Here is a 23281-nt window from a genome sequence, read left to right as displayed (position 1 = left end):
CGCAGTCAGCACGATCAGAGGCTCCTCCTGAGTGCCGTCTATGTTCTGCATGAACCAAGCAGACAACAAGAAAACAAACTCTGCCTGCTGTTTCCTCAGGTGGGCCGCTGCGGTTTGCTTTCAGCATGCTTGAGTAGCAAAAACCGTCTGCAGAAGCATGTTTGTAACCACCCAGCGTGCACTCTTGTACCTGCTTTAACATACCAGAACCCCTCCGATGCCAAATGTGCCACTTGTGCCTTGGAAACAAAACTCTCTGGACAGAGAGCTATCCTGTCCATATCCTGAACTTTTATGCCCCGATGTGAACTTAGTAGACAGTGAACTGGGTGAAATGAAACACTCACGCCTCAGCTGGAGTTCTGCTGATGACTTCAATGACGTACGCCCCAGAAGTGACATCTGGGAAGTCTGACTGCCGCTCCTTCAGCTCCTTGGCCAGCCTGAGAAAAGAGGAGAAAACCAGTGAGAACATGAGCTTCTGCACCGAATGTTTTCAGCACGTCATTCTGATGCATTTGATTTATTCTGGGCTCTAAAACTTCACTCAGATTAGAAGTGACATCCTGAGGACAGGGCAAACTCTGAGAAGCTGCATCTTCAACAAAGCCGACGTGATGAACTATGACCTGCATCATGCAGTCACTGTGTTCACCACCTTTCTGGAGCAAAATGTCTGAAATGACAGGCCCAGATTTAAATGTGTGTGGTGCCTGAACCACGCTGACTGTCAGCATAATTAAGGCCTGTCAGAAAGAGTATTTTATTCTGAAGTGCCCAAGGCTCCGTCAAGTATTCTGTGGTTTGTAAGCAAAAATAAAAGAGATTAACTGCCCCAAATATGATGAAGATGCTGCAAAATATGACACATGCAGCATTTTTCTCATTATGCTGATTGGCGAAAGGACATTTGGCGTCTCCAGCCGGTTAAATGGTGCTCCAAACCAGCAGAAGTGTTGTGTAGCGTTTTATCTTCTCAGTCATAATAACATTTGTGTTGCAAGTCCTGATTCACAGCAGTCAGAATGGCATCTGTGCTTCACACTGCATTATCACTAAAACAGCATATTCCACCCTGGAGCCATGTTGAGAGCATTAATCCCTCTGAAAATGTCTTTCACAAGAAATGGTCTCAAACCTGGGAGGTGTTTTCTAATTGTTGTGTGTTCAGAGCCGTTACTTCACACCAAGTTCTTTTAATACTTAAAATCAGTATGGTTGTATTTGAGTTTATGGGTAATTATGAGTTTTGATTCTTCTTTTCATTCTTTTTGAGTGATTCTGTGGAGGTTTGGGGCCTTGTTCTGATTGGATTATATCCCAGTGAGTCACTGATTGATTGTTTTCCCCTGATGTTACTGACCTCCTGCTCTTGCCTGGATCCCGTTTATTAGCTGCACTTTGCTAGCACTCTTTTTTGCCTTCAGAACTGCTCTTTGTGCCGAAGCTTCATCAAGGTGCTGAAAGATTTTGGTCCCTATTGACACGACAGCATCATTTAGCTGCTGCAGATGCACATCCATGATGTGAAGCTTCCTTTCCACCAAATCATGAGGATCTACTACAGGATTAAGTTTAGGTGGCTGTGGTGGCCATTTGAGTCTTTGTGACAAGGTGCTTTCTCCTGCTGGAAGCAACCATCAGAAGATGGTCCACTGTGGTTACACTGGGATGGACATCGTCCGTTTTCAGACCATTCTCTGTAAACATGGAGATGGTTGTGACAATCTGAATTATTCAGACCAGCATCCACGCCATGATCAAGGTCTCTGAAATCACCTTTCTTCCCCATTGTGATGCTCAGTTTGAGCTTCAGCAGGTCATACTGACCATGTGCAAACACCTAAATGCACGGAGCTGCTGTTACGACTGGCTGACTGTATATTCACATTAAGAAGGAGTTAAGCAGGTGTCCCCAACAAAGTGACAGGTGAGTGTATATCCCTTCCCTTTCTCAAACCTTCTTTTACACTCTCAAGTGTGCTCGTTGGAGTTTTGCACTCAGCCTTTTATGAATATTGATAAATTTCAGCTTTTGTGTTTTTTCTGGCTGTTTTATTTAAGGAAGCTCCAACATGTAAGGACTGATATACATCAGCCAACCGTGTCCCAATGTGCAGCAGCAGCATGTTTTCACTTGCAGCAGGCTTGACAGTGCATCACCACACGATAGGTTTGACATGAATAAAGCTGACTGATGATCACTCGAGGAGGTTACCTATTATCTTGGCTTCTTGCGCAGTGTTGTGAAATGTAGAAAAGTTGGTACTTGGATGGAGGGTGAAACTTGAAAAGCGTAAATGTGATGGCAGATCATTTTAAAAGTACCTGAGGCATGTTTAAAATTAACAAGCTGTCATAAAGTGAGGGTTGTTTTGGTGATTTGGGGAGTTTCCTGCTGTGACTCTGGGCCAGCTTAGGCGGGTACTCTGACCCGAAGGCTGTGAACGCGGCCTGGCCCGGCTTACATTCCTGCTTAAAGCGATCATTTGGCAGCGGGTATCGAAAGCTAACGTCACCCTGTCGATATGATCACCGCCCTGATTATGTATGAAAGTCAGGATTGAGAAACATCCATTTTAGGGATCCAGGGAGCGTCAACAACACACTGAGTCGGGATTTAGATTTTCCAGGCTGCTCTCACAGAAATCAACACATTAAATAATCTTACAATTTAATCCTGTTTAAATGCAGTTTAGATGATTTTTCTGTGGATGTCAGAAGTAGAGGTGAGGGAAGCTGGGACTTACGATGAAGTGAGACTCATCATTCTGACGCCGATGTATTTCTTCTTCTGTGGTGTTTTACCTGCAGAACATAACAACAAAAATACCCTTTATGTCCATGTTATGGTCAACATCATCATCCTCTTCTATCACGTTTATCTAGTTTTAAAATCAACAAGTCTAAAGTGAAGTGTGAAATGTTTAACAGGCAGCTTTGAAATCTATCTTTGCGTTTTAGCTACAGTACCGTAACGTAACGTAGCCATGCAAACGTCTCAGAGTTTCAGGTACAGGTACGAGTACTGGAGGTGGATGTGGCACAAGCCTGGAGCTTGTTTACTCTGGTCAGAGTCAGTTCATGAGTCTGTAAATGTGTGGCTTTTTCTCTTGATTTGGTTTCATTTCAAACAGAAAAACTGGAAGCAACCAAAAAACCAAAAAATGCATCACTGAAAACCACCATCAGTCTTCTTATTGGCTAAATCAGTCTGGGGTGAGAGAAATAAAGGTGCTGTGGTTTGGGTTCAAATCTCAAATCTGCTGACAGTTTGGTCACATCATGTTCTGGCCATGAGCGAACCACTCTGGAGTTACGTTTAGCTGAAAGGGTCTCAGTGCAGTTGTTTTGGTCTGCACCCGAGCATGATTACCGAAACAAACAAACTTCATCAAGGAGGAAAATAAACCGAGATTTATTTAACCGGGCGAAGCAGCTAAAATCCACAGAGCTCCACATGAAACTTTCTGGACTGGAAAAACAGATTTTAAGCTTTATTTAAAAACTGTATTTAAGTCAATTTTAGATCCAGTTTAGGTATTTCAATCTAAAGAGACAAAATCTGGGTTTTGTTTGTAATTTCAAAGCTAAATTGTAAAAAAATTGTCTCTTAGAGCGATAACAATAAGTGTTGATGCTCTCTGGGCATTTACTGGAGAAAACTTTCAGGGCTCTCATCTCCACCTGGGATAGGTGGGCGTCAAAATAAGTTATAACACATGGTCTCCTTTTACCCACATTTAATCCTAGGCTCATCCTCTAGCTGTGGTTCCCGATACTCTCCTGTTTATTGTCTCTTTCCTCTCGCCTCTTAAATACTGAGCCTGGTTCTACTTTCTTCCTGTTAAAAGGCAGTTTGTCCTTCCCACTGTCAGCTAATGCTTGCTCGTGGGGGCGTGTTGTGCGTGCTTGTGCATTGTAATGAAAATTCTTCACGGACAAGCTTGAGCAGCCACAAAAAACACGCAGGCACATGGACGCCCACACGCTCTCACCAAATGACGACAGAACTGCTGTGATTTGATGCCATTTAAATAAACTTGGATTCAGTTTAGAAGTAATGAGTGATTACTGCAGCGGAAAAACTGAGAGAAACCTTAACCCTTATATCACATGACAAAACTTTAGTTCATGAAGAAGTGTTTCCTTGTAAATCTGAGCTGAAAATGTAGTTTTAAAAAATCTGATTTGAGGTGTGAACGTTTATTTTGATAAGGAATGACCTCAATATTCCTAATATAACTTAATGTTACTGCATGCTCACAGCAGTTAGGAATTTCTGTTCATCTGTGTTGAGCTTTTATTGCCTTTTAAACTGCACGGGTCTTTCTCTATAACTTAAAGAGACATTTGTCTACTTTTTGTAAATTATGTCTGGATCCATTTTTTAAACGCACAGCTTTGTGTGAGTGTTCGAGCATGTGAGACTTGTGCCACGTTGTCTTGCTCTCTTTGGCCTCGTCTGCTCCGTCTCTCTGACATCAGCTCCGTGATAACACTGCTACAAACCTTTAGCTTGTCTGTCGTGTGACTCTGCCAGGAACTGTCTGATCTTGTCCGAGGGGATGGCAAAGGAGATTCCTGCTGTGACCTTCAGAGTGTTGATGCCGATCACCTCCCCATCCTGCAGCACACACACAGGAACAAACTTTAATTTGCCAGCGTTTCTCAGTAAAAGCCAGAGTCCCACATGAAGCTTGTGAAACAGCCAATCTGACGCCTCTTTTTTTTCTGTGGCTGACTGAAAACAAGCTTCTAATCAGAGTCAGCTGTGGACCGGGACCCTGCGCCAAGCGTTACCTAAACTCTTTATTTACCTTTCCTAATAAGGACTTTATGCTTCTTGGTCTTTATTTATATGAGGTTATGTATTTCTCCGTTTTGCAACACGTGGATGTGGTCCAAGTAAAGGCAGAGCTCAGTTTCTGCTTCACAGATATCATTCTTAATGATACGGATACAGCTCAAACAGGTCATCTCACTTTTTCTCCTTCACTTACCAGATTGACTAGTGGTCCTCCAGAGTTGCCGTACTGCAAGAAAACAAACAAGCAAACAGTTAATGTGAATTCAGTGAATATTATTAAAACAATTATTTAATGCTTTACCCATTGAAAGCTTACTAGGAGAAACTTTTGCAGCTCTTTTTCTGAGCTGAGCGGTTTCTGTCATATTTCAGACCTGCTCATAGAACAAAACGACCGGGTGTGCATCGGAGGATGCTGAGGGTGGCCTCTTCCTATCCAGCAACCCTCCTATTGCAATGGTTATCAAAATGCATCCTTGTTGACACATATTGAGGTGTCAAAATTCATCATTAAGGGCGCAGGGGAGGTCTTCATATATCGTCTTTATGGGGGAAAGAGTTAAGAGCGACCTCCATGGCTGAAAAAATGACGAAAACATAGAAGCTTTGGAAAGTGCACTTCCACTAGTGGCCACTTGAGGCAACATTATCCGCCGTTTCTGAAGAGCTGTGAAGCCTCAGGACTAGTGTTTCTTTTACTGTGGCCATCATGTGACGAGAGGGGCGGGTCAAAATGTGAAACCATATCACAGATGATCCCTCACTCTGAAACATGGTATGACCAAGACTGTATGACAGCATGACCCAATGAATGACCGAGCTCATAAAGTTAGCAGTAACTGTATACAGAGGTTAGGCTAACGTGCCATTTTCCCATAGACTTCTATAGGACCAGAGATCCTTTGCAACTATCGCCATCTGGTGGCCCTCAGGTGGAATGCATGATTTTAGGCACTTCGGCACTGGTAACAGTTAATTTCTTCCTTACATGTATAGTATATAAATATGTCTCCCTTTTTGAAATTATTCTAACACTTAAATTTGAATTATTAGAGGTGTTTTTCAGACTTGATAAGACCCACACACTTTGTCCCTTCCCTTACATTGATGATGGCATCAGTCTGGATGTAATCCATGTCTGAGTTGCGCAGGCCAAGTTCTTTGCCTCCCCTTTGGGTGGTGCTGACGATGCCGGTGGTGACGGTGTTCTGCAGGGAGAACGGGCTGCCTATCGCGACCACAAACTCACCGGGACGAAGGTCTGCCGAGCGACCGAGCAGCAGCACCGGCAGCTTCATCTGTTGCAACAAAGAGAAGAGACGGACAGGACACAGAGTGAGACACCACACATGCAAATCAGCTGATCGAACAGAAGGAAGAGGTTATTTCTGTGCTGGTCTTGGTGCACAAAGCTACATTAGATTTGTTTAAAGTCTTCTTTTACATGTCTTTCTTCTAAATTGGGCAAAGAAAACAGAAAGTGAAACAAATGATCCGAGGTTTTCCTGGCTCAGAAGGGTGACAGCTCTGATCCTCTTACTGTAAAAATCACTGAGTGTCTTTCTTTGTTTGACAGAAACCTGCATTTTCCATTTTCTTTCTCTAGTCGTTGGATTATCAGAAATGACTACGACTGACCCCATTTAACAAGAAGTAAACAGTTTCACTTCAACGCTGCTGAACATGACAAACGCCTCCATGTGGGAAAAACCTTGATGGTGCACCATGATTGAAGGAACAGCAGCCCAGTTACCACACACACACACACACACACACACACACACACACACACGTAAACAGCAGTTTATTCTCTTTAGGCCTGTGGAGACAGACGTGCGTTTCCTGTGGACAGCTGACTCAGCTCTCTCACTCCGACGAAGCCTCCTCTTAACCCCAAAACCCAAACTCTTAAATACAAATCACCATTTCAGTCGTGCAGCCTCATTGCCCCTGAGGATCACCGCTCTCTTCCAGTTAAACCTCAAACTGTAACAAGTATTTAGTTATTCAGCCCTACAGTTGAGGACTGAGGTTCATTCAGTAGTTCTCTGTAGCTGTCATTCTGGTACATCATGCCTGCAAAGTTCACCTTATTCACCTTAATACATCTGACATGTGTAAAAACGTTAGATGATTCTCTTATTCTCTAATATATCTTTTAAGGAGGTTTGCCAGTTAACAGTTATAATCCTTAAAGGCAGTTATTGTATATTCCTGTGTTGCAAATTGATGTAAACCTTACAAAACCAAACCGAGCATCAGACTATGACAAAACAACAGTTATGACCTAATGTTCAACAGTATTGCGTTAATGAGGTGCAAACTGAAGTTGAACTAGGACCAGGTTGCACTTTAGTCGAATACCAGTTTGTACCACTAGGCGGTGCACTGAGTCTGTGGACTTAACCAGTTAAGCCATGGAGACTAAACTACAATGGCGGCCAGAAAAAGGCAAAACATTGTGAAGAAATGAATATGAAAGAAATATTAGAAGTAAAAACAGAACTTTAGCATATTTTAAAACAGCACATTTTTTCAGCTTAAATGCAGCCCCCTGCTGGAGTAACTTTAGTTAGATTTTCCTCTTTGGAGCTACACCTCTTAGTTTGGCTTTTAGTGACTACGCCCCCACCTTCACCCTCAGCATCACTAACACCACTGACCATCATCATCCATTTTTCTTGAAAGAAATAAGCTTCTTCACCTCTCCAAAAAAAACCCAAAACCTGGACTTTGATTAAGATGGCCAACAGAAAAGGCAAAGTGTCGTCTTAAAGGAAAATATTAAATATTTCCAGACAGTTGTTACGTAATAGGAGCAGTACTCGTGGGGGTTCCACAAGGTTCAGTTTTGGGACCACTACTCATTTGCCTGTACATTAATGAGTTGCTTCACAGAGGCAGAGAGCATGTGCTGAAAACACTACAAACACAGCACTTTTATAAGGTGCTGATCATGAAACACACTTCACTTCAGTTTGTGTTAAATCATGAAACACACTGTTCCTGATCTTAATCTTTCTTTTAAAGAGTGACATGAAGTTCTGCTAAAACTGTCTTCCATAAAGGCAGGCTGGTGTCCATATTCTATTCCTCGGCACAGTTTCCACATCATTTTCCATCATATCGATCGATTCCCACCAACATACGGCAGTACTACTGGCTGATGCTTTATTGCCACATGTACAACTGCAAAAAATAAAAATAATAAAATAATATGATCGAGCTCAGGCTGCCAAAAAAGTTAAGTCACACTGCTGTGTTATTAAAGCACAAGTGTGAGGTGATTTTTAGAGTTCGAACAAATTGCTGGGATGCAAATCGAGGCTGAAAATGAATCCAGTTGGATGCAGGTTGCACTTCTGATTAGCTGGCTCCTAAATTTGAGTTTTTCCATTCTCGTTACTGCAGTTTAGCAAAAGAAAAGCTGAGTGCACCTTTCTCCTACTGGAAATGCAAAGTTTATTTTGCCAGTGAAAGTGAACTGTTTGGACTTTTATGAGTAATAATTTGTTTAAATGCACTTTAATAGATTCTTATTACTCCCCGACTTACTCAGTGTCGCTCTCTCCTCCTCCTCTGTTGGTCTTTTCATTAAATCCAGGAAACATTCAGACTGAGCGCACGCACACACACACACACACACACACACACACACACACACACACACACACACACACACACACACACACACACACACACACACACACACACACACACACACACACACACACTAAGGCTAAATATTCAATTCACTTTTATGTCCATTGTGCCAAATCACAACATCTCAGGGAAGCTTAAAGTTCAGGACCTTAAAGTTTCATTGAGGAAAACACAATGAAACAAGGAAAATGACACTTAGATGTTTGACCTTAATGTTACAAGATGAGTTTGCATGTTCTCCCCGTGTTTGTGTGGGTTCCCTCCGGGTACTCCGGCTTCCTCCCACCGTCCAAAGACATGCAGTTTGTGGGGATAGGTTAATTGGATAATCCAAATTGCCACTAGCTGTGAATGTGAGTGTGAATGGTTGTCTGTCCCTGTGTGTTGGCCCTGCGACAGACTGGCGACCTGTCCAGGGTGTACCCCGCCTCTCGCCCTACGACAGCTGGGATAGGCTCCAGCGCCCCCCGCGACCCTGAAAAGGATAAGCGGAAGCGAATGGATGGATGGATGGTTACAAGACTAATACTTGAGACACCGCCTCCTTACACTGTGAATTTCTTCATATTCATAAAAGGCAAAAAAGGGTGGTCTCCTTCCATCTTTGGTATACTCGCTGTTCAAAAACTGCAACACAATGTTGGCATCTCATGCACAGAGTCGCACTGCTGCAAACACTGCTCACACTCCCCCAGAGGAGATGCTGGGCTGATCTCGACAGGCGATGACTTAATGTCCAAAAGAACGACTGATTTGAACCCAGTTCCAACTGCTTGACTCACACTGACCACCCAGAGCATTTTCCCCCCTGAACTTCTCACCTTCTCCATCCTTAAAGTTTATTTTTTACATGAAGGTCATCATTAGAGACTACATCCCTCTTATATACAGTTTATCTGATATGGAGAGCCATACAGCCTTGCAGACTGACGCCACAAGCTTCATTCCTGGGCGAACTCCTCTTCCTTCCATGCACATAATTCTTATCTAGAGGCATGCAGTTGGTTTTCAGATATGCTGATATCACCTAAAGCTCAACACGGGTTTTACCGAGAATTTGTCTTCTGAGGCGAAGGCATGTCAGCACTGTGGTGATGCCAAGTGGAATCTGGGTTTAACCTTATCTGACAAACTGCTGTCCTCTGCAAATATCACAGCAGAGACCTCTTGTGCTTGTGTGGTGCTCCTGTAGCACATCCGAGCCGAAATCTAACCGTAAAACAACCCAAACCTCACCATCAAACTGCAAGGCCGATATTCTGCTGGAGAAGAGGGACATCACTGGGTCACAAGGTACCTGAAAACATAATTTTTCTGCCTATAAAAATATTTATAGATTTATAACGAATAAAAAATCCAAACTTTAAAATTGGCTATTAAAGACAGTGTAGCTTCATGTTGTTCATTGACTCGGTGTTCAATTCCCACCTTCTTCAATGCATTTAAAATCCTAAGAACCTTTGGCTCCAGCCCGCAGCAGTCTGGAGGCCAACCCTCCGTGAACTGCCCGCTGGCCCACTTCACGCCGTCCTACTAACCTACTTCAGCCCCACATGGATGACGTGGAACAGAAAAACTGAGACATAAAGCAGTCATGATGTTCGGACCCAACTTTTATCAACACCACACTCCACCAAGCATGACAAATGTCTGTTTCTCTGTAAGTGTGTGTGTGTGGTTTGTTTTGCTGCTGACAGACACATGTGTTGCCAATTTCCTCCGTTAAGTAACAAGCCTGAAGGCTCTGACCCACTTTTGCTTAAGGTTTTGTAAGCGAGAGAGTGACACAGAAAAACTCTGAAGGGAGAGAGTGAAGGAGGGACAAGGTGAGAAGGAGGGCAGAAAGGAATGAAGGGTAGATGAAAAACAGAAAGGATGGAAGCAGATGTGACAGATGTGGAGGCATCTCAGCTCGAGCAGAAACTGGGCGTGCAGTGAAAGCTTGCCCGAAAGCACAGGTATGATCGACACATTTGTACATGACTGCTGCCCGGGCCCGTGGATGCTGGCAGGTGAGGAAACAAAAAAAAAAAGTGAAACCTGAAACAGAAGCCAAGTGTGAGATCGAAATCTGTTCTTTATGTCAGTCTCCCTGCTCACCCAGATCAGTGAAGGCACACAGTGCTTGAAATGAGCTTGAAAAGTGTATAAATTCTATAAAATACCAAATTTTGCACAAATCAAATTATTTAAATCATTAAAAAATTCTTAGTAGCACATGTAAAAATATCATTCACTGTTACAGATGTTGTTTTACTCTATTATTTGTTAATGTTCACAGTATTTGTATTGTAAAACTGTTATTGTGCTTTTGTATGAATGCATTTCATATGAATGCAAGAGCACACCCTTTTCACATTCTTTTTAGTTGAATCTATGAAAAATGCCAGACATAACACCGTGAAGTTGTATTTGGGTGCCAAGAAGGTGATTCACAAAGTGCTATTAGCCAAAAATGTAGCATTTCTTGGCACAGGGTGCAGCGTGCTCTTAAAAAAAGTTGACTAAACTGGACGAGTGAGGACAAAAGAAGAATTGTCAGGCCTGGAAGAAAAATGTACAGCAGATGAACAGTATCTGAATGTCACGACGTTAAGAAATAAGAAAAAAACAGCAAAGACCTGACACATCTGGAGCTCCCGCTGATCGATCTGCTGTTCACTGAAGTCTGATCAGAGTGACCTCAGGGAGGGGCGTCTGTCAGGAAGCTATTCACAAGGAAGGCAAACAGGGAGAAATGGGGAACGGGTCTGATGCAGTTATGAATGTGATGTTTTTGGTTCAAATCATCACAGAGGCCACGAGAGAGGTACAACAGTGTCTACAGCCAACTGTAAAACAGGAAGCTCTGCCATTGTTTGCATCTCAGCCAGTGGAGCTGATCTTGCAAAAATTAATGGAAAAGTTGGAAAAGTGTGGTCAAAGGATCTGATTGACAGCAGACGTCAGTGTGGGATCATCTCGACAGCTGACGTGACTGAAATAGGAATAAACAAAGTGACGACTGGATTTCTCAACACAACCTGATATTTAAACTTCTCAGTATTTATGCTTTAAAGGTACATTTTGTAAAAGCTCTCTGCAAAATGCAGTGAACACCACAAGGTGGCAGCAGAAAAATTCAGTGTAGTTGTTCACTTATTTCCTTTTCTTTGTTGCTTGAAACTAACGTGCATTTAAACCGGCGACCCAAATACCTGAAAACGTAAACAACAGAATGCTAAAATAATGAATCCCAACAGGAAACTGTGGGCATTATTCCAATGAGGTCCCCATAAACAAACACACACGCTAACGCACAAGCTGTCAAACATATACAGACATAAACAATGTGAGTCAGGTTATGAAAGGATTCGTTCAGCTGTTCTAATCAGACCTTTAAACCACAAACAGCTCGAAACATCTGAAGCCACCATCCAACGCACCGCCCACCGAGCTCCGCCCACCAGGAAAATGACCGTGTTCACCCCTCTGTGGTTTTTAGGATGACGGCGCGCTGTCCGGGCTGAGATTACAAAGTCAACGGGCCGGGGTCGGTATTAATTTAAGAGACAGCGACACAGCGGAGAGCGAGACGAACCACAACAAGCAAGACAGCAGCGGTTCGGTTCATCCCTTTAATCCTCTGCTGTCATCATCAGCCCTCTCCTTTTCATTATCCGTCACTGCTTCCTCTGCTTTTCGTGTGTTGCTCAGTCTTTGAGGAGGATCTGCTCTGTTTTTCCTCATTTTCTGTCAGAAATGACGGAAATCTTCTGCAACAGTGGTGGATGGACAAAGTTTCCAAAAGTAATTCCTGTAACCCAGAAGTTCAAACTCCTCAAAACACTAAACTTCACATATGTCTGTGAAGGTTCTCAGACCCCCTGGACCCCCATCAGGGGGTCCTTTTGTCCCTCTGTGGGGGGGAAACTCCCACTAGGTTTAAATCTGGGACTCCCCACCATTTGACCTTAGAACTGAAGAAGCTTCTCGGATGAGAGGTGAAACATCTTCAAGCAACTTAAAGAAGTCCAGACGCTTTTCTTTGCAAGCTCCTTTGACTAAACTTCACAGTTTTTCTACTGTTGGCAAACATGGTCATCTCAGGCACATCAGTCCCACCCACCAGCTGTTCAAACTTTCTGCTTATGAGGGGCAACCAATCAGAGGAAAGTGGACTGACGTCAAAGACATCTAAAATAAGCAGAATACGAATGAGCGGCTGCTAGATAAAGAAGGATTATTTCAAACTGTGAATCATGCAAAGCTACTGTAGTGGAGTCATGAGCAAAAGTAAGCTGGACATGAGCAGAATCAGTCCCTGTTAAGAAAACTATTGTTGTTGTGTATGAAGAAATGGACCAGAGAATTTAAATAAGTAAAGACCTTCCAACATTAGAGAAGCCCAACAATTAGACGAGCCCCGATCAGCAGCGCATGGTGATGGTGGGCAGGAAGAAGTCCTTTGTAAGACCGCTCCTGACTGAGACCACCCTGCCTCTTACTCTGATAAAGGTTAATACAACATGTCACAGTATGAAAAGTGTAGCTGAAGTATAAATATGGAGCAGTTTGACCCAGTTTGTCTCAGCGCCCTGACATCTCACGAACATGTAAAACAAATAAAACATCATCTTTTCCTTGTGTTCTCCTTTTGTCTCTCGCTCCTCTCATCTCTCACTCTCTCTTGTCTTTCATGCAGGGCACAGACAGACCTTTCAACTGTTGAATTAAACAAACAGAGCAGAGATTTGCCAACTTTTTGAGGAATTCACCGAGGGGATAAAGCCTGTGAAGGAAAAATAACACCAGAGAATTCAAACCTCGTAATTAATGACATGAAGCAATGGTGTCAGCAGAATTCCGGCAGATCTCTGTAACCCTAAAATGATCTCTCTCCCTCTCTCACATTAACTCCTTATTATCACCACTTCATCTGATGTATCTTATATGCTAAGCTTGGAGTGTTTACAGTGGCGCTGTTGGTGCCGTGTTATTAACAGAACAGATCAAATCTGCCTTCGGCCTTCAGACGTCCTGGACTGTTAAAGCTGATCATTTCCCGTAAGCTGCTTGTGGGCACGTGTCAGGGAAAATGATCAGTGTTGGACTGAGGTGGAATATCACCGCGAGGCTTCATTAAAAACAACACCCAGTAGCTCCTGTCTGCACATGCTTCCATGATGCATACCTGAGAGGCAACACAGATTCTTATAAAACTATATAAACTTAAGATTCAAATGCAAATCTGTCTCCACTGAGCTGAAACCTGAACGTTTCTGGATTCTTCTGCACGCTACTCGATATTTTTCTGATCAGATTTATCAGTAAAAACAAGCTGATAAAGCCTCTGATGTTCATTTCCAGCTCACTGCTTCACTGGACACGAACCCCGCTCGCTCAAAGACACGACCACTCACTGCCCGAATCACACACACACAGGGAACATCTGATTCACATAATGCTTTCCCTAGCCCATTACCCTAAACCTCACCATAACTTAATTGTAACCCTGTCACTAAAACCACATCTCAAAAATGCCTTTAAACTTGTTGGGACCAGGATTTTGGTCCCCACAAAGACATGAATACACACACGTGCTTCTAGTCACCTTTGCTGAAACAGTGCTGCAAATTATGTGATGTTCCTAAACCCCGTGAGTTTGTGCATCTTCACACAGAGTGCGCACACAGAGACACACACCCCGCCGACGGCCAAACACGCCACTTGAAACCACCACCGTCTCCTTCTGACGGGCAAAACGTGACGTCACATCCTACGGCGATGGTGTCTCTGTGCGGAGCTTTATCACGTAAGTGTGAAGAACTGGAACACGTAACTGGATTCAGGCTTTTTTCTGGGAATAAAGTCCAATCATGTCTCACTCTGAAAGCTGCAAAGCTGAAACGCCAGAATAAACTGGTGAAACCTCTGAGTACTCATAAGGCTTTACACTACCCTGCTTAATTTCACGAGATTTCGTGGTTAAGCTCTAAATCGTGTCACATTCAGCAGCCCTCAAATCTGGAAATGAGTTTGCAGTTTCTGCACTTCCTGTTCGCTCATCGTAAAGTCAGCTGCACCATCAGTTTCAGGGTCCCAGTCGTACTCGTGTTTAAAGCTTCCTGAAACTTCCTGCACGCACCTGACCTTTGGAGGTCTAAACGTCTAACAGACCACAGAGCAGAGACCGTGTGCCAGAGTTTGTTTTGGACTTTACATGCAGATTGATTTGCTTTGACTACAAGAAAGAAGTCGATGGAATGGTTCACATTGTTTCAGCTCTACAAGTGATTTCAAACCCACGGCCTGAGGATGTAAAGTCCCATTCCAGGGTTTTGCAACAATCTTGTCGTCTTTGTCTTCCTCTTGATTGTCTTCACCTGTGTCTAATTGTCAGTTAGACCTCAGTGTGTATATACTGTATACCAGGGGTCCCCAATCCCAGTCCACGAGGGCCAGTGTCCCTGCAGGTTTTAGGTGTGTCCTTGATCCATCACAGCTGATTTAAATGGATAAATTACCTTCTCAACATGTCTTGAAGTTCTCCAGAGGCCTGTTAAAGAACTAATCATGTGATTCAGGTGTGTTGACCCAGGGTGAGATCTAAAACCTGCAGGGACACCGGCCCTGCAGGTTTTAGATCTCCCGCGGACCGGGATTGGGGACCCTGCTGTATACTCTCAATCACAGTGTCTGTTTAGTGCTGTTTATCTCCTTTATCAGGCTGTCGGGCATTAAGCTTTAATGTTTAAAGTTTCTGAGCTCCCAGTGTGTTAGAAATAAACAGCACCACACAGCACACATGTGATAAAATTAATTAACTCCAGCTCAAAATGTTTAAGAACCTCGTCTTATTTGCAAAAGCGTTGTGGTTTTTTTTGTTCTTTGGAAAAAAATTTCACCATGTTACCATCCTCACCTGATAAGGCAGGGGTCGGCAACTCCAGGCTTGGGGACGGTGTCCTGCACGTTTTAGATGTGTCCTTAATCCAACACAGCTGATTCATATAGTTAAATGACCTCCTCAGAGGCCTGGGAATGAACTAATCATTTGATTCAGGTGTGTTGACCCGGGCGAGATCTAAAACCTGCAGGACACTGGCCTCTCGAGGCCTGGAGTTGGACACACTGTGATCAGGTCTCTGGTTAGAGCAGGCAGCAGGTGTCATGTGAGTGTGCTCAGCGGCTTAGCAGAGACTTTAATAAGTGATGTTGTGATACCGTTATCACAAACTGGGGGTTTTGGTTTAAAGCCTGAATATGAACTTCCTTATGTTGGTGTGTGCTTCTTATGTTACTGTGGACTTTTCTTCTTTGGTATTGGTGATTAGTAGTGCAATAATAATTTAATCTCCAAATGCATAAACACGTGGAGTCTGTGTTTTTGATATTGTGAAAACGGCGTGTGGCTCAGAGCTTGTATAACGCGCCCTGTTTGCTTTCATAAGTACAGCTGGACTTCATTTCCTTCAATTCATTTCCTGTTTTCTCACATTTTCGGAGCTCCTAGAACTGCTACAGAAATTCTTTTATAACTCCTGTGTGCGCGGACTCAGAGTCTTGTGGTATCTGCATTTTATGGCTTTTTTTTCTTCTGGTTTCCAGTCTTATGAAAGCAGTCCAGATCACAGTTGCATAAAACACTCTGTTTGCTTTATGCAACTCAGTACAGCTGGACATCATTTGCTTTAATGATGAATGACTTTAACTACCTGTCTTTAAACACAGACTGCATACAGATGCATCTGTCCTGTTTTCACTTTAGTATTAAATCTGAAACTTCACATAAAAGGTTTTAATACATGAATTTGACGTGTGAGGACAGACTTCTGCACAGGATGTAGCAGCTCTGACTGTCTGGACATAATGGGACGCACCCACCCTTTCATTCTAAAAATGTCGTCCCATTACATAAATGTCGGTAAAAACCTCTCTTCCTGGCTTGAATCTGGCTGCCCGGTCATCCCAGAGAAAAAAACAAAGAGTGTGAGGAAGCAAAAACTCAAAGTCGCCCCAAACCAAATCGCTCCGTTTGTCTCCACTTGCCCCACTCACACCCACTCTCATGACTCATCACTTTATTTTGCCCCAGAATGATCTTTCGGAGCCAAAATCAAAGGCAGAAGTTCAGATAAATGTTCACAAAAAACATGCTTCACAACAGGGTATAAATGCACATATTCAACAGCTTGCTTTGCAAAATAAAAGTGAGTGAGACGAAAGAAAGCAAAGAGGTGAGAAGAAACGAGGGATTATGAGAAACTCTATCTTAAATTTTAAAACAGAAAATACAGAAATACACAAAAGAAAAAAAAGGTGGAAAAATGAAGCTGCAAAAGTAAATTTTCCAGCTAACTCGCTCGGATCGCTTTCTCTGCTCCAGCAACTGCGAACTTTTGAGATGGAGCTGACGTGAAGATGAAAAAAGAACAAAAAGAAAATGAAATAGGGGCGTCCTCGCTCTCCAAGCGTCTGCCTGCTTACCGGTGTATCGATCTTGATCAGAGCGATGTCTGCCTTCTCGTCGATGTCTTTGATCTTGGCATCATATGTGGCTCCGCTCTTCAGCTCCACCTGGAGGAAATTAAAAGATCTGATCAGAACTCAATGTCCTGATCCAAAATGGTCATAAACTGTAAATAAAAGATGGACGAGGCCACCAGGATGTTGCCAGTTTGTTAACAAAGTCCTGTTTTTAAAGCGGTGAGCATTTTCGGCCATCAGCGTCGTTGCTTGTTGTAACCAGATGATGACCGAGGAGCTGACTCTGACACCGGGGGATCCTGCATGCCCATGTGGCACCACATTAAACAGGATTAACTTACAGAAATGTATTAGGTTGTGTTCAATAGGACGAGAAAATAATGGCCAGAGACTATAAATCGTTTACAGCCAAAGAAATTGCCCATAAGAAGAATACAGCTTTACGACAGTTTCACACTGGCTTCACTTAGTATAGTAGAATCAAAAGCTACTTCCATCTTTTATTTACAGTCCATGCATCCACAGCATCCACCTTGTCTCATGATGATGATGTTTAAACCAGCACAGACGGATTTCAGGCCATTATCCACAAACCTACATATCCAACCGAAATGAAGCTACACAATTCTGCCTGCAGGTCTGCAAGCTTATTTGCAACCCACCCAACCCCAGCTTGTTCTTTCCATGCTGTTTTTGACTTTTTTAGTCTCATATGTTGTCACTGATGCTACTCTCTATTGGTCCTGACTATATGGCAGGTTGTGCAGCCACTGCATCTTACAAGATAAGGATTGTAGCTTAAGTGAGTCCAGTTAGTTTTCATCAAAAGCTATTTTGATGTGAACACATTGCTATACATTTTTAACATAATGGCTAGTGAAATAGGATGTTGTGAAGACGTTTCCAACAGTTTGCGTACCTTCACTCTGTGCTTGTTGGCCACCACATGGGCATTGGTAACGATGAGTCCGTCCTCTGATACAACGAACCCGGAGCCGCTGGCTACGGGAACCTCCCGCTTGGAAAACATCATCCTGAGAAGAGAGAGGGAGAGACGAAAGGCTTGGCTCTGACTTCTGATCTCAAACAACATCAAGTGGACATGGTCAATTGATGGATCGATCACTAAAGTGGTTTTGCACAACACTGGTCACTATATTCTTCATTTCCGGTTAATACTTGTACAGCTGCTGTTATTGTGTATATATTTATTTAGATTTAGATTTCTTCATACATTCTTATATAGTTCTATATTGTGTATTTTGTTGTACAGTTATTTTATTTAACTTTAATTTATATATTTATCTTTATCTTATTCCTTCCTAGTTAAATTTACCCTTTTTAATTTTTCATATTTATTTCCTATCTTATTCATAGCCTTTTCCTTTTTTGTTCTCTTTAGGTCACGAGCAGTTGTCCAAGCATTTCACTACATATCGTACTGTGTATGACTGTGTACGTGACAAATAAAATTTGAATTTGAATTTGAATTTGAAAGAGCAGGCTTTGATGTAAGGGTGTAAAGAGGTATTTTAAACTGTATTTAAGAAAAACCAAGTCTAAAGTTCTGCTTGTAGCTTTAACATTTACTCTTCAGCATGGAAAGAAACAAACACGTGTCATTAGTTTTAAGATATTTGGCTGTAAAATAAAATGATCTTTGACTCAGTGAGAGGACCCAACATTGTCTCAATTTATTGTTTCTGGAACATAAACATCAGCGAACAATGTACTCCAATCCATTCAACTGTGCTTATTGGATGATCTGAGAAAGGTCCAAGGATCATTAAAATCATTAAGACAGCATCCACGAACCTCACATCACATTTCACTGTGACTAAAAGTGGCGAATCTACCAAAACCAAACAAATGCTGATCATTCTAGAAAAGAACTGGTAGTTAAAAACCTGAAGAACTCAACACATTATGATTGTTTTGATTGATTTAACCAGAAAAAGAAAATTCTGCTCTCTGAGATTGTCCCGGTAACAACAGGCCGGGTTAACCCAGCGTTTTTTCGTTGGCCAAAGAAACTAACTCCTGGAAAAAATCCAGGCAAGCAACCACTGAGGCAATGCGTTGCTTAAACCGACAATTAAGAACTTTATAAAGGCTCCCATCCATATTTTAAAGGTTTACAGATGTCTGGATCACTCTTACTTGCGATACAGTTCAATATGAACGACAGCAGGCGCGATCTTCTCCACCACATCAGCGATGAAGTTGTACTTGTAGCGAAGACTGTCGGGGTTCTGCTGACCTGAAGGGAGTAAAACACCATGTCACTGTATCGTAACACACACACACACACACACACACACACACACACACACACACACACACACACACACACACACACACACACACAGTAATCCACTGTGAGCATTCTGAAAGGGACTGCAATCAGCAGCTGTAGGGGAGGAAAGATCTGGTGGATTTTGGCCGACCGCAGTCACAGAGGAGATAAGAGGCTGGATAAGAAAATTGAAATGTTGCAAACAATCATCATCTAGTATTAGTCAGACTTTCAGCTTCAGTGTGGTGACTGCATGAGGTTCAGGAGACCCAAACCATAGCCGCTGTGTTAAACCACATCCAGATGTGGAGTGCAGTGTATATGAAGCGCACGTATGCGAGCAGCTGCAGCCTGTCTGCTGCTCCCACTGATGCTTAGAAAACAAAGGAAATGACTCAGCGCCTCAGAAGATGCGGAGGTATCAGGGGGGGGGAGGCGGGGCTATTCCTGCATAACTGTCACTGTCGCCTTACATAACCCCCTCCTGGTTCAACCCAGAGGTGCTGCAACATCTGGAAACTCAGATCTGCCGGGGCCAGTTAGCAGACAGCCTCTGCCATCTGTGTGTGTCGTAAACATGATTCCTCAGAGCGGTGTGACATAAAAGCAGTTGTTAAACAACAGTGCTTACAGTCCAGTCACCATTCAAACTTCACTTGTGTGACCATTAAACAAACTAGAGAGAGCTTTCTTTGTTTAAGTGAGGAGACATGGAGCTACTGCATAGACATATACAGGTGAACTCAGTAATGCCAAAGATGGTGACCAAAAATATTAGCCAGTGACATGGTTGCACTGACAGGTTCAGCTCTGTGGCATGCAGTCTCGTTATCGTACCGCTGTTAAAGAAGCTGTGAAGTGAAATCGTGGTCATGCACTAAAGAATTACAACTTATGAGAAAAAAAGATTTTTTTGGATGGATGGATGGAAGGTAGGACGGCGGGCGGAAGGGTTAATGGATGGATGGCTTAATGGGTGGATGGATGGATGGATGGATGGATGGATTGATTGATCGACAGATGGATGGGTGGATGGAGGGCTTAATGGGTGGATGGATGGATGGATGGATGGAGGGCTTAATGGGTGGATGGATGGATGGATGGATGGAGGGCTTAATGGGTGGATGGATGGATGGAGGGCTTAATGGATGGATGGATGGATGGATGGATGGATGGATGGATGGATGGATGGATGGATGGATGGATTGATCGACAGATGGATGGGTGGATGGAGGGCTTAATGGGTGGATGGATGGATGGATGGATGGATCGACAGATGGATGGGTGGATGGATGGCTTAATGGGTGGATGGATGGATTAATGAGTGGATGGATGGATGGATTGATCGACAGATGGATGGGTGGATGGAGGTCTTAATGGGTGGATGGATTAATGAGTGGATGGATGGATGGATGGATGGATGAGGGCTTAATGGGTGGATGGATGGATGGATGGATGGATGGATGGATTGATTGATCGACAGATGGATGGGTGGATGGAGGGCTTAATGGGTGGATGGATGGATTAATGAGTGGATGGATGGATGGATGGATCGACAGATGGATGGGTGGATGGAGGTCTTAATGGGTGGATGGATTAATGAGTGGATGGCTTAATGGGTGGATGGATGGATGGATGGATGGATGGATGGATGGATGGATGGATGGAGGGCTTAATGGGTGGATGGATGGATGGATGGATTGATCGACAGATGGATGGGTGGATGGAGGGCTTAATGGGTGGATGGATGGATTAATGAGTGGATGGATGGATGGATGGATCGACAGATGGATGGGTGGATGGAGGTCTTAATGGGTGGATGGATTAATGAGTGGATGGATGGATGGAAGGATGGATGGATGGATGGATGGATGAACAGACGGACGGGTGGATGGATGGATGGATGGATTAATGAGTGGATGGATGTATGGATGGGTGGGTGGATGGTTTAATGGGTGGGTGGATGGATGGATGGATGGATGGATGGATGGATGGATGGATGGATGGAGGTCTTAATGGGTGGATGGATTAATGAGTGGATGGATGGATGGATGGATGGATGGATGGATCGACAGATGGATGGGTGGATGGAGGTCTTAATGGGTGGATGGATTAATGAGTGGATGGATGGATGGAAGGATGGATGGATGGATGGATGGATGGATGGATGGATGGATGGATGGATGGATGAACAGACGGACGGGTGGATGGATGGATGGATTAATGAGTGGATGGATGTATGGATGGGTGGGTGGATGGATGGAGGGTTTAATGGGTGGGTGGATGGATGGGTGGATGGATGGATGGATGGATGGGTGGATGGATGGATGAATGGATGGATGGATGGATGGATGGATGGGTGGTTTTTGTAAAGCTGTTTTGATCCACTTTGGTAAATCCATACGTGTAGTTTTTGACCACTGAAGTTAAAAAAAGGATCTTCTTGTTGTCTCCGGCTCTTTTTAAGTGCTCCAGGTTTCTCTCAGAAGAGATGTTTGATTTCAAGTGCTTCCTTTAACTTGTGGCACCATCTTTGTAATAGGCCACTTCCCCCCACCATGTGGTGGGCTGCGGGCTGTGTGATCAAGTTAAAAGAGACTTTCACAATACTTTTTTCTTTTTTTAGGTGGTGATTCATCTTTATTGGTGTTTAGTTGTGGCTTTCTCCAATAAGTGATCAATTTCTCCACCATTAACCTCCTTGATGTTAATCGGGGCCTTTGAAGCGTCACATTCCCACCATCTAGCAGCTGTGTGAACAGACCCGAGTTCCTTTTGAGCAAACCGTTGGAAAGAACTACACGAGACAGAGCAGAGCGACAGTGAAGGCATATCTCTGTTTGTCCTCAGGGTCACTGATCTCAGGATCATACTGTATCATATCTCAGCTGACTCCCTCCACATATTTCAGATGTCTGCAGATTTTATCTCCATGAATCATGAAGAATCCCGACCTCATTCTTCATAGCGATCACCTCGCTGCAGTTCATACCAGCTCTGCTGATAACGCTGCTTTCACTTGGAAAAAAGACAAGAAGCAACTTGTCCTTTGACCTCAAAATAGATAGAAAATAGACTGTATTTGTAAATGAGCCTCTACACTGGTAGTCGGCCATAATGAAACAGTTTATTGTGCATTTAAATGGCATTACTTTAAAATGAGACTCTAAGTGTGGCTTTTATATTGTTAGTCTGCTGCTGCCTCCACTGCTCTGTCCTCATGTTTCTCCTCTCGAGTTTTTGTTGGGAGGTACTAAAACTTGTGGAGCCATTTTGATGAAATGCAAACACCAAGAGGAGAAGGGCAATTAGGGACAGGTGAACTCAATCAGACACTAACGAGGGAAGGAAAGAGAACAAAGGAGGGAAGGAAACACTGACAGCCACATGAAGATGTAACTTTTTTCAGGCAAACAATTTTTACTGCAGCTGTGCAAAAAGCAATGAATGGACACATTAAAGATGTTGACTCATGGCAAAGAAAACAGAGTGGAAACAGATCACTTTCTTGTGTGAACCAGTCCCCAAAAAATCCACACAAATCCCAATTTTTTTAAGAAAAGAAGAAATGCTGTCAGCACAAACTATGGTGAAAGCCACCCCTAAGCTTTAGGCTTTAGCTGGATTGAGGATGTCAACAGCCCTCAGCCCGACTGCATCATCTATCAGAGGTTGGCTAATGCTAACATGGTGGGCACTTAAAAAACAAAGATCCCTTTTAAAAGGAGCTTGGCTGATCAAAAAAACACTTAATCTCAACCAGAGGCAACAAGACTGTTTGATGGAATGTGGTCTTAAAACGTGATAAAGGTACAATGTGTGCTTAAAACAATGAAGGTGCGATGCTAGGTCCAGATTGCTGCAGATGTGCCATAAAAAGTGTTAAAGAAGAAGAAAGACTATTGTGAAGCTGTTTATGGATACACGCACTTGGACACAACTCAGGTCTGAGGCTGTCACATTCTCACATCAGTCCAGTCCAGGCTTGAGTCAGTCTGAGTCTGTGATGACTTTTCCTGAGCCTCTGCTGCAGCTGACCGTCA

At 43.3% G+C, this 23281-nt stretch overlaps 1 protein-coding gene across 1 annotated transcript in view; it reads right to left on the bottom strand.

Moving 5' to 3' along the window:
* The window catches only part of htra1b (HtrA serine peptidase 1b), a 30069-nt gene that overhangs the window by 1290 nt on the left and 5498 nt on the right, over positions 1-23281 (bottom strand). Inside the window, exons 2-9 of the mRNA XM_026177837.2 lie at positions 19103-19202; positions 17862-17976; positions 16943-17032; positions 5914-6108; positions 5004-5036; positions 4513-4627; positions 2751-2808; positions 348-443 (exon numbers count right to left, since the gene is read on the bottom strand). Of these exons, the coding sequence (XP_026033622.1) occupies positions 348-443; positions 2751-2808; positions 4513-4627; positions 5004-5036; positions 5914-6108; positions 16943-17032; positions 17862-17976; positions 19103-19202 (802 nt within the window). The remainder of the gene's footprint in view (positions 1-347; positions 444-2750; positions 2809-4512; positions 4628-5003; positions 5037-5913; positions 6109-16942; positions 17033-17861; positions 17977-19102; positions 19203-23281) is intronic.

The sequence above is a fragment of the Astatotilapia calliptera genome, chromosome 8, assembly GCF_964374335.1.
Source record: "Astatotilapia calliptera chromosome 8, fAstCal68.1, whole genome shotgun sequence".
Lineage (NCBI taxonomy): Eukaryota > Metazoa > Chordata > Actinopteri > Cichliformes > Cichlidae > Astatotilapia > Astatotilapia calliptera.
This window is presented reverse-complemented; position numbering and strand designations above follow the sequence as displayed.